Source organism: Helianthus annuus, chromosome 1, assembly GCF_002127325.2.
Source record: "Helianthus annuus cultivar XRQ/B chromosome 1, HanXRQr2.0-SUNRISE, whole genome shotgun sequence".
Lineage (NCBI taxonomy): Eukaryota > Viridiplantae > Streptophyta > Magnoliopsida > Asterales > Asteraceae > Helianthus > Helianthus annuus.
In genome coordinates this window covers 145593986-145606721 of record NC_035433.2, presented here as the reverse complement: position 1 = coordinate 145606721, position 12736 = coordinate 145593986, and the positions used below count along the sequence as shown (strand labels likewise).

The following is a 12736-nucleotide window of genomic DNA, read 5'->3' as shown; positions in this document are numbered from 1 at the left end:
TTACTTCTTCTCATTTTATTAACACTTTTCGTGACATATTGTGTTTTTTCTACAACAAAAAAACAAACCCCAATTAGAGAATGGTAGTTCTTAGTTAAATTCTTCTACACTTACCACAAATTCCATGCGGAAATAAATACTTTTGATTAGCCCATGACAGCTACATCAAGACTTAATCAAAGATGTTGATCATTCTGCCCACATTCAACGTGTCTGAGTCATTGTTCCGACCACAAATCTCTGCGGATACGACCTTGCTTACCCGTACTTGTATTGGTATTTAAGTTTAAAATAAATACTTTTGATTAGCCCACGACAACTACATCAAGACTTAGTCAAAGATATCGATCATTCTGCCCACATCCAACGTGCCTGGGTCACTGTTCTGACATAGGATTAAACAATGTGAATTCTCAGTCGTATTTAATACCTCAAATGACGTTGAAGACAGAAGCAAGTAAAGGACACGATGGGCAGCCGGTTTGCTTAATAAGGAAGCATGCATTAAATGAAAGAGATCTTATGATATCATGTAGGGGGAATATGTTGTTCGGAGAGGAACCCAATAGTCCATGACAGGCGATGACCCACCTCAATAGGATTGCTTCTTTGTTATAAGCAAAGCAAGCGATCAAAGTGAAAGGTCAGTTATTAGGATCTCCCCCACTTAATACTGAGATTTCTCAAAAGCATTGAATTCTAACATTCAATCTCAGGGATCCAAACCAACATTCCGACCAATTAATTAAATTCATTCATTGTTCCTTTCTACCGGTATTCTTAAAATTGCCTTGTTTACGATTTCTTTTGACACCATGGTAAGTTGCAAATCTATTTATAGGACCAAAAGAATCAGATTCCATCAACTCTCCAAAACAATCACCGAGGTCAACTGTTTCATCACCAATGTTCACCTTGGCTTTTAAAGATTCATCACTACTTAGTTTAGCCTTTTTTTTGGGTCTCACTAAGAGCATTTTGAAACCTCAATTGATCATTTTTGACAAAATTTCTCGATATGCCCACTATATGTTGTTCCAATCTTTATACTTTGGATATACACTTTTTACATAAGTTACATTGAGTTCTATCTAATTCATTTGGATCTACCAAAATTTTGTATTCCTATCAAATATTATCGGAGTTTCTTTTAAGTATTTTACTGCCAGTTAATTCCATAGATGCCATTAAAAGTTGTAGTTCTCAAATAAACAAGAGGCGGATGCATAAATTAAGGCATACTATACACCAAATTTATTAGTTCAGAATTCTTGTGAGTTAGAACTAATAAAGTTCACAAGTATTTACATAATTACATACAAATATACAATACAAAACACATAGTCACATACATTTAGTGATAGAAGCAGGAGAGTGAAGGAATCAATGTATGAAGCAGGAGAGAAGGAGACAGAAGGGATTGATGTTACCTGACGCGCCGCCGGAGCCGGAGAAAGAGGTAGTTACGCCAGAGAGAGAAGGGATCGTATGAGCATCGATGTTATGGAAAACGGGCTTAAACCATGTTTTGGACCAAATTTTAATTGATTTCTTTGGGCCGACTAGAGCCGACTTAACCTAACTTGGGCTGAATAGCCCGGAATAACACCAGCTTGGACCGACTGCCGATTAGTGGACAGATTAATTGAAAATTAATCAGTGGAACACCGATCACCGATTAATCGTTGATTAGTCCCTGACTAGTCATGATTTTTACAACATTGATCGTCGGGATAGGTTTTAGAACGATGGATAACTTTTCATAACTCTTGCCCAAGCTACATATAATATTAAACAATAAAATAAATATATTAAATTATAGGGATGAAACGTCGTTGCTATAACCTTTTTATAAAACTGGGGGCATTTTTCACATTTTCTTTCCATTCTACATCAATGACAAGTCTTCTGGACAGGTCATAGTTGGTAAAAAAATATTAACAAAAACTATGGCGTCGATGTGTCGTTAACATAGGTAGACCCATAGTGATGACTCATGTCACCGTCACAGACGTCATTGCTACATGGCTATTTTCTTGTAGTGATTTCATAGCGATGATTTGATTGTATTCTCTTTTCTTCAACTCATCAATGACAATTTCTTGGGATGTATATTGGTTAAACATCGAAAAGTTTGGTTTAGTTCTTCACTGAGAGATGGCTCAGAGGTTTTTATAATTTAAGTAGTTGCGTTTAAAATCAAAAGGTCGGTTTGTAGGGTTGAAGTGGAGGACTTGATGTTATCACTTAAATATTATATGATATGATGGTTGTATTGTGGCGGAAAATGGAGGCCTTATAGGCAATATGGAGCAAAGTTTTTATGTGTAGCGTGAAGTATTAGGAAAGTGCTAGTTAATGAAATATATGTATTTGGGCTTGATAATATCTATGTTGATAATACAAACTCTTTTGGAAAATTACTACTTATGTTTTCCAAAAGAAATTCTCTTGATAAAAAAAATCTAGTAAATTACTATATTCCACTTAATTAAAAGTACTTAGGGTGGCTAACTAGAGAATATATGGTTTGAAATTAAGGTTTTGTCAACTTTTTTTAAAATAGATTTTATAAGCAAATAGTTAATTCTAGAGTAACTAAGAGTTTCATATATAAATCATTTTTCAATAGCTTTATACATAACACAATGCTTAATGATCTTTTTGAATGGTAGAACTTTTGTTTTGAAATTCATTCCATGATTAAGAATAATATCTAACTAATTGTGCTTGTATCTATTTCTACAACTAAGGTTAGTAATATATGTATGTTCTTAAGCTATTATTTAGGATTTTTCTGTATTCTATCATTTAATTGTTTACATATTAATCCTACAATAATAAAGCATATATGTAACTTAAGCACCCTAAACCATATATGTAACTTAATTCTACAACAATAAGGATTTTTCTGTGATTTAAGCGTAACTATGTCTAATTGTCTAATAATATGCGTAACTATGGCACAGAGATATATACCATCGCCCACAAACCACATGTCGCATTATGATAACTTCGCATGATAGAAACGCTTACACGTTAAGTTTTTTTTAACAATGAATTTCTTGACTCTTGTGAGACTTGAGTACAAAACCTCACATCAGAGCGTATTAAAAGGCTTTGTCTAGCCACTCACCAACCCCAGTGGTGCTTACATGTTAGTCATCTCTCTCTATCTTTCACGCTCTCTCTAGCATTGTACGTTAATTCATTTATTATTTATTTATTTATTTATTTATTTATTTATTTATCACCTTATAAAGCATCTTTTTGACAACATTGTAATTTCAAAAACTTTATTTTCGAATCATAAGGTATAAGTGTTCGATGTAACACTTCCTAACTTGCCCTCATTTAATAAACTTCTTTGAATTGATACATTATTTAACGCACGTAGAATTATTTAATTCACTACATAACTATTATATTATCTATAAAACTTTAAATAAAGAGTGTGCTCTATGCAATATTTTTTTATTCGTCCTCAAATTTTTTTATTTGTCCTCATTTACTAAACTTCTCCTAACTAATACATTATTAAATAATGCACAAAAAATTATTTAATTTACTACATTAATTTTTATTTTATTGATATTTCTTAAAATTAAACTCATGCCCTATTGGTTTTGTGGTATGGTGTTCCTTCTTACAAATATGAGGTTGTGAGTTTAAATCCTTGCAAGTGTAAGGTAAAGGTGAAATTAAGGTGTGAAAAAAATAACGGTAAAAAATACGTAACAATTAGATTTAAATTTACAATTACTATTTTTATTTTTATAACTATATACAATTTAAATTAGATATTATTTTATTTAAATACTGAAATATATAATTTAGTTTAGTGTTCCGGTTATTAATATCAATTATTTGATAAATATTAAATTAAATAAGTAATAAATGAAAATGGACTTCTAGGCTAAATAATCAGCTTATGCATGATAAAATAGTACCTTATGCTAACGAAGAAGTAACTTAACCATAGATCCGAACTCTTTTTCATGTCACTTCACCTTCCCCACCACAAGAATGTGAACATCTAGAAAAGTATTGAATATTTATGATGTATTTAATTATTATTTATCAACAACGCTAAATCATTTTGACCTAAAATACATAAGTTATATGTCCATTATTAACCCTTATTCTTTTCTTTCACAGGACTAGAACCTACCATTTACAAAGTAACATCAAGTATTATGTACAATAAAACAATTAAATCTTAATAATCAAATTTACCACAATAAAAATAACACTCCTATGACCACAAATAATTTTATATAAAACAGACATTTCCATATGTATAACCCGTAAATTGTAATTATCACATCAATTGTAGATTCATTGATTAATAACATAGGTGATGCAGGCAATTACATTCGTGTGGATTAAAGACAGGACGAAAAGGGCAAACACGAAATGGAGAGATTTTGGATGCGATTTGAATTATCGAGATAAGTAGTATATTATGTTTAATTGAGGTTTTTGTTTTTATTTTAATCTACATTAGGGTGATGATGTAATAGGTGGTTGGCTTAGTAGCTTACTAACCATTTGTATTCTGTAAAAACTTTTGGTGTGGTATAAAAGTATTGTTTGCGGTTCAAAAAAAATAACATAGGTGATGTTACTAGTACAAAATCATTTTTTTGTTGCTGTGTTTTATGCCTTTTTGATAGAGCACTAACAAATATGGCACCAAATAATGAGATTTGTTGGTCTTGTTCAGTAACAGTACCATTAAATCTCTAAACACACCATCAAAAAAATCAAAGATAGAACCACAAGTCACAACACTATTAATCACCAGTCCACCAAATAATAACAAATATAAATAGCACCAAAAAATAAGAAAAGAAAAAAATCTAAATTTCGGCTAGCCTTTTATTAATATATTACTTTTCTGAACGCCCAACAAAATTAACTCCGAATAATATGTATATATACCATGCAATAAATTGGTTGAAAATTTGTAAAACGACCATGACTCGTCGTTTTTTGTGAGAGAACGACACAATGCTATCTTGGGTCTAATTATTTTTTTGCCACATAATATTAACAACATACATAACTAAATGATGTTACTTTTGACACGAATATTCAAAAGCAAAAAACTAAAGAGGTTAAAAAAAGAATAAATCGAAAGCCAAAAAAAAACCACACATAATACCTACTAATATTTCCACAATAATGATTCAAACTCACTAGACTCCTCATTCTTCTGGCCGGACACAAGCCCACAATCACCATCTCCACCATCATCCATCCATTGTGGAGGGTACAACCACCCCTCCACCACTGAGTCGATGTATACAACCTCTTTATTCGACTCCACTGAGTCCGAACCTGTATCAAGGTTCGGAAGCTCAGTTATCTCCCCTAAGTCTTCTGACGACACTGTACTTGTACTAGACAGTGTACAAGACAGTGTCGTCGGAAAATCCATTTCCATTGCGGCAGCTTTAGCTGCCGCAGCCTGTATGTCCCTAGGGGACGAAGAAACCGGCCTGGGAAACAATCCCACAAGTTCCGGAAAATTAATAATAGCCGAGCTACCCTTGATGCTAAGTGCTGCAACGTCGTGTGCACGCGCTGCCATTTCAGGGTTTCGGTATGTTCCAAGCCATATCCTTGATTTCTTCCTTGGTTCGCGGATTTCTGACACCCATTTTCCCCAATTACGCATGCGAACACCGCGATAGACCGGGTGCTTTGTGCTTGTGTCTTGTTTTCTCTTAACGGTTCGGTTTTTAGGGTTTTGTGGTTTGTGAACAAGTTGTGTTGAGCCAGGTGAATAAGAGGGTGAGTTGATGGAGTTTGAGCTGCAATCATCAGGTTCAGAAGTGGGATTTTCGGCACTCATTGTGGTTGCACTTAACAAATGATGAGTGAACCTTGATGAGTATAGATAAACTTGTGATCTTTTAGGATGATAAGGCAATGAGTTTAGTTTGATTGTTTCATTTCTGAATGAGTGATACACTTATAAGAAGATCATATATGAGAGAGAGAGAGAGAGAGAGAGAGAGAGAGAGAGAGGGAGAAAGAGAGACAAGGTTGTATACAAATGGGGTCGTTTTCTTTAAGTACCGTGTAAAGTAAAGGGGGAAAAATCATGTTTCTATGGTCTATTATAAGCAAGTTCACTTTCTTTTCACCTTCTTTAATTATTTACAACATTAAAAAAAATTTCATTAAATATTGATAGTTGGATGATTGGACTAGTCATTCTATAAAGCAAAGTATAATCGTGATTCAGAGAAAACAAATTCCTGATATTATGTACTTCAAAAAAAATGTAGGATTGATTATGATGAAAGTCACTTTTAACTTTAAATTTTGAAATTATATTATATATAAAAATATATTAAATTAATTAACTATGATATTTTGGGATCTAATTAAAAGGTCTTAAGGTTTCATGCATTTTAAAAACAAAATAACTCAAATTTCTACAGAATTTTATTTAAAGGACTAGAAGAGGAAGTGTCAATCTATAGATTAGCTAATCATATATATATGAGCTTGCCATGCATATAAACCACACCCAATAACTTTAGATGGATCAATAAAGTATATATGACCACTTTAACTTGTTTAGATGGATCAATAAAGTATACATGACCTCTTTAACTTGAGCTTCTTAGGGTTGTTCATGAGATGTGGATCAAATTGTACCAGCTAAGACTAGGGTAAAGTTATTCTACAAATGCTCATAAAACAAAAAAGTGTACAAAAAAGACACAATGAATCGCAAAGTATAACACAATGCCGAAAAATATAACACAATGTCGAAGAAAAAAGACACAATGAGTCACAAAAAATACAATGATGTAAACAAATTGTCTAAAATCTCACATCGTAGAGTTTGATGAGATGATTCCAATGCCGCTGAATGAGGTCAATTGAAATCCGTTTGATAGCCTTCTTAATTACGACTTCTTGTTTTTATGAGACTTTGTATATTTGATCCTAGCCGGGAAGAGGGGATAACAGACCGGAGACAGACTATTATTTGATCGGCCGGTCTCGGATATTTCGGTTCAGTTGAACAAATCATTCATTACTCCATTTGGACCATACCAGTTTTGTGTTTGTGAAATGTATATGGCGAAACAAATTAAACTTGCAATTAAAAAAATAAATGCCTTCGATCATCCATCAAACTCATTTATAGCTTTTAGGTTATACCACCACCCTACCCAGTAAATCTCATACGTGTTGTGGGTTAGGGTGTTGCGGGTTGAAATTTAAATCCTAACACACACACACACACATAAACTCGGGTCAACTCAAACACGGCCAGTTTAACCAATTTATTTAAATGGGCCATACATGTTGACAAGCTATAAGCGCATTGTTTGGTTTTAAGCAGGTTACCGGTAACGTGTTTAACGGTGAGTAAAACTGACACAACTAGATAATGTGGTGTGACATAAGTAACATTACTAACCATGTAAAATGGAAAAAAAAAACAAAAACAATGATCTAAATTTTTTTTCTAAATACTATACAGATCAACCGAAACACAACCTATTTTTAATACTGGTCAAACTGAACCCGACCCGTTTTTTAACGGGTCGTATCAGTCAACCTAAAACCTACTTTTTGTATGTCGGTTCAATTAGTATTTCAGGTCATGTAAAAAATTACCGCCCCAATTGAATGTAGAAATTTTTTAACTCCGTCTCTAAGGACAGTTAGGTTATAACTTTTATATTTTAACACATTGTTGTTGAAAATTTGCATTTGCATTTGCATTTGCATTTGATAACCTCCTAAAAGAAAATTACTATGATAAAGAATTTAACTAATATTGATATATTGGGATATTAAAATTAATATTTTAGTTAAAAGATTCTAATACTAAAAGAAGTAATTAAGGCAAACGTTTCTTTCCCATATTGGGATGAATAGTCACTTTTGTCAATGGGATGGACCCTGTTAAGTCTTAATTCTGAAAACCCTGCATTGTTTTTGGCAGCCTCACAAATGGGGACTCATGGCCATAACATCAACCAGTTGTTTTCTTCTATTTATATTATATATATTTTTGTTTTAACTTGTGAAATGAAAATGAAAATGAAAACGAAAACAGTCCCATCTGAATGTATATATCAGTTTTCCAGACCGAAAAGTTCAACTTTTGGACATTTTTCTAAACTTGAATTAACACTTTACTTATAATAAATAATACTTTTTTTAGCATATATGTCTTAGATTTTTGTATGTGCACATATAGAAAAGAAATCTATCAATGTAAAATGTACAAAATGGATTATATTTACAATTACATATTTTTTGAATATCACACAAAAGTATACTATGAATGTATTACATGCAAGTCCAGAGAGTGGTTAGGTAAGACTTTAAGTTAAGATTAATACCGGCCTTGACTGCTTCAGACAAAGGTAGAAAATTGGTTGTAAACAATTGATATACACATACCATATATCTCTAAACATTCAAATCATGAATTAAACGAGGTAAGTACACTTGGGTGTTGTTTGATTTTTCAGATGTAAAACGTCTGCAATCTACGGACCACATCTGCAGACATCTGTAGCAGAAGAGATGGACCAAAACTCTGCGTCTGCAGGGAGAAGACTGTTTGTTTTTTAACTTATGTGGAGGTGGCGGGGGTTGACGGTTGCTGTTGAGGGGATGCAGGTTGACGGCGCTGTGGAGGTGGCGGGGGACGATGGTTGCTGTGGAGGTTGGCGGGGGTGGGAGGAGGGAGAAGGATGGAGGAGAAGGTGCTGGGTTTTTGTAAAATGTGGAGGAGAAGAGAGTCTGCAGACCCAAGAAGACATTAATCCATGTCTGCACCAGAAAGAGGTCACGCAGACATTTATTAATGAAAGGTCTTCGAGAAAACAAACACACTGCAGACTCAAACGTCTGCGTGTGTTCTGCCCAGGGCAGACATAAGAGGTTCTGAATAGCTTTTCACAAAAAAAACAAACACCCCATTGGTCTTTAATTAGTTTATTTATTTGTGTTTGAGTAAGAATGGGTTTAGGATATTTTTATTTTAAATAGGGACTTGTAAACCCGTTTACGGGTGTGTCGAGTTGTTCAACATAATTCTAAGATTTTTTTAGTTATTATTCTTTTATTTTGAAACCAGAGACAAGTGCTTAACAAAATAAATTTTAATTTTATATAGTTGAACATCATTAGCATCAGGATAGCAAGAAACGAGGAGAACTGATTAGGTGGAAACCAAGACAAGAGACATAAAATCAACATAAATGACAGTAAGGTTAAAAAATAAGACCGAAGCAATAACGTTAAAAGGAAAATAGAAAAAAAAAAGGAGTAATAGAATGAAAAGACGAAAGTCATCAACCATAAAGTTATTGGGCTTTTAGCGGAGACACATGGCGCCGCTAAAGGTACCCGTTTTTGTAGTGTTCTCTTTGTGTTGTCGTGCGTCATTCTTCTTTGACAGTAACAACTCCTAGGTGTCCGAAACTTCCTTTGGACCGGATGAATCCTTGATATGGTCAAGTAATTCATTCTCAACCGTTATCTATAGATTGAAAAAGGCTTTTCCTACCTTCACGTTCCACTTGCTCAGTCTCCAACTTGTGTATCTCTTGTAAGTTGCAAGGTGTCATTTCCCTACACCACTTCCCACAAATCATGGCCCTGTAGGTAAGAACTTAATCAGGTAGACTAGGAGTTGTAGTTTCGTTGGTTTAACTTCTTGTCTCCTCTTACCAACTGTAGTTGGCATCTTGAGAGTGGTTCTGATACGACTAGTTAACTTAGGATCATGTGGATCAAACAAAGAAGGCTCACCTCCAAACTTTTAATACGAAATTGCTTGATTCGATGTGATTTGATGGGTTAATAAGAAGATTAGAGGCTTACATTCGGAGAATTAGAGCATGGGAAAACCAAGTAAAGAACAAGGAGGACTTTTGTTTGCTCGACAAGATGATCACAATCGCATCAAAGGGCTTTGTTATGTGAATTCATACGGCTGAGGGACTTGGCCGTGACAAGAATGGCTGAGCTAGGGGAAACCTAAACAACATTGTTGATCATCATGCTAAGCCATATGGATAAGTCGCATGTTATGTGTTACAGGTGTGAGAAATACGAAAATTGTGTGGACGAATGTCAAAATAAGGAAAAGGACCTAAATTAGAATGTGAAGAAGCACATATAGTTCAAAGTAAAGACGGTGAGCCAACTCTACAATTAACCATGTGTGAACAGTAGGAGTTTTCGGGTAGGAAACATGGGTCAATGTGGTCCTTTGCAAATGAGTCAAACACGAGATTGAAAAGTGGTAAAGAACTTGAGAAGATGACAAGGGAATTAGAGAAAATTACCAAATTAGCCAAGAAAAACTTTGACTTACCAAATTAGCCATTTGATGCCTCCTTGGAGCAGGGCATCACATTTTTCGAGAGTTGTTATGCGTCTACAGGTTATAAGGATGCGTCAGGGAATAGTCAAGCGACACGTGTGTCAATGATTGGGTCTGAAAAATTCTGCTGCTTCGAAGGCGTCTACGAGACGCATCCACTTTAGCTTGCGTCTGGCTTAGTGTGATGCGTCTGGCTGGGTACAAGTTTTTATGCGTCGATCAGAGACGCTTCCAAGGCGTCTAGAAGACGCTTCCATTTGTTAGCTTTTAGATGCCCCTCACGGCTGCTTCTTATGCGTCTAGAAGACGCTTCCATTTGTCAGCTTTTGGATGCCCCTCACAGCTGCTTCGTATACGTCTAAGGACGCTTCCATTTGTCAGCTTTTGGATGCCCCTCTGCACAACTGCTTCGTATACGTCTATGGACGCTTCCTTTGTCAGCGTTTTCATAGCTGCTTCGTATGCGTCTACAGACGCTTCGGTTGTCAGCTTTCGGATGCATCTTAAAACGTTTATTTATGCGTTTATAGACGCCTCTACTTATGCGGCTGAGACGCAACACATGTCAAACGGAAGACTTGTTTAGAAGCATGTAATGCGTCGGTAATCAGAAAAGTACACCTTTGACTCTTTAGTACTGACAGACGCATTGGAGGAGTCTCGAGACGCTTTAGACAAAAAAAAATTAGTTTTCGTTTTTATTTATTTGATGTATTACACGTTTCTATTTTTAGATTAGATTCTAGGTACCAATACCATTACTCTAAACATTTTACAAAATTTCATCTCCAAATTTTTACAAAAAAATATCTATCTTTATATTTTTTTCTCTATTGATATGGCAGTCAGATTTGTTGTTTACTGTGGTGGCAAGTGGGAAGTCGTTGATGGGAGGCTAGAGTATGTGGTCCAACCAGATTCTGTTATACGTGGTTTTGAAACTTCTACTACAATTTCTTACAACACATTTTTAAAAAATCTTAGTGAGTCAACATGTCTTCAAAACATCACACGTGTATCTTACAAAATGTCAAGTTTTAGCGATCCCATTGATATAATTGATGATTCCGATCTTACTTTTTTTTTCAATATTGCGGAAAGAAACCCTCATGAGTTATTTAAATTATATGTGGTGCAAGAATTTGGTGTTGGTTCATCTGCGGGTTCTTCCAATTTTTTTAAATGTCCCGATCTTAACGTAAATGTTTTTCCTGAAGATGAATGTAACGCATCATATAAATCTGGAGTTACTGATAATGTTAATTGTCCTCTTGAAAATAAAAGCCAGTTTTACATATGTTATATTTTCCGTAACAAGCAGGAAATGAAAATAGAATTAGGAAAAATGTGTCTTTCCGAAAGTTTTTCGTATAAAGTAGACAGATCATCCAAAACTCGTTACGAAGTATCTTGTATTGATGAGAATTGCCAGTGGAATTTCAAGGCAGCGAGTCGGGAATCTTGTGATGTTTTTTACATGAAACATTTTAACAACAAACATATATGTTCTAAGACGCAAACATATCCACATATGCGACAAGCAAACCCAATGGTGGTGGGTAGCTTATTAAAAGAACAATTCAAAGATTGTGGACGGATATACCGTTCGACCGAAATTGTAAAGGATTTTAGGATTAAAGAAAAAGTCAATTTATCATACATGCAAGCATGGCGTGGGAAATGTAACGCATTAGAACTTTTTCAAGGTAGTTCGTCAAGTTCTTTTGCCGAACTTCCCGTCTATTGTTATAACTTGGAGAAGGCTAATCCAGGAACAGTGACACACATACGCACTGATTCTGAAAGTCGTTTTGAAATGTTATTTGTGGCCATAGGTGCGGTGGTAAGTGAAAGACTATATTAAATGTTAGAGTAAAATATAAATAAATAAATCAATAAATAAATTTTTCCACAAAAATCTAACATTATCGTATTGCTTTCAGATTCGGAGCTTTGTCCGTAATTTAAGACCGCTTATCATCATAGATGCAGCCCACTTGAAGGGTGAATTTAAAGGAACAATGTTTTTGGCTGTTGGCAAGGAGGGAAACAATCAGATTTTGCCTATTGGTTATGGCATTGGTAAATCTGTAGACGGTGAGTCGTGGACGTGGTTCCTTTCAAAACTGAAAGAATGCATCGGCGAGCATCCAGATTTGGCAATCATTTCTGACCGGGCAGCTTTTATACAATTAACCATGGCACAATCGTAAGCAAAGCTTGCTTCTTCATCGGTGATACCGTCCCACTCATCATCAGTATTCAGAGGCAGCGGGTTGAATAAATTAGGATTTAAACGGGGTGGTGGCAGTGCACGGTAGCCTGGTGGCATTGCACGGCAGCCTGGTGGCGGTG

At 34.9% G+C, this 12736-nt stretch overlaps 1 protein-coding gene across 1 annotated transcript; it reads right to left on the bottom strand.

The window, feature by feature from the left end:
• Positions 1 to 4983: 4983 nt before the first annotated feature.
• Positions 4984 to 6049, bottom strand: LOC110883453 (ethylene-responsive transcription factor TINY). Its single transcript, XM_022131201.2, has one exon. The coding sequence runs from the start codon at positions 5858 to 5860 to the stop codon at positions 5171 to 5173; it is 690 nt and encodes a 229-aa protein (XP_021986893.1). The 5' UTR covers positions 5861 to 6049; the 3' UTR covers positions 4984 to 5170.
• Between the last annotated feature and the right edge of the window lie 6687 nt (positions 6050 to 12736).

What these genes read in the sequence shown, in the direction of transcription:
- LOC110883453 (XM_022131201.2), bottom strand. Translation starts at nt 5,860, where the DNA reads ATGAGTGCCGAAAATCCCACTTCTGAACCTGATGATTGCAGCTCAAAC.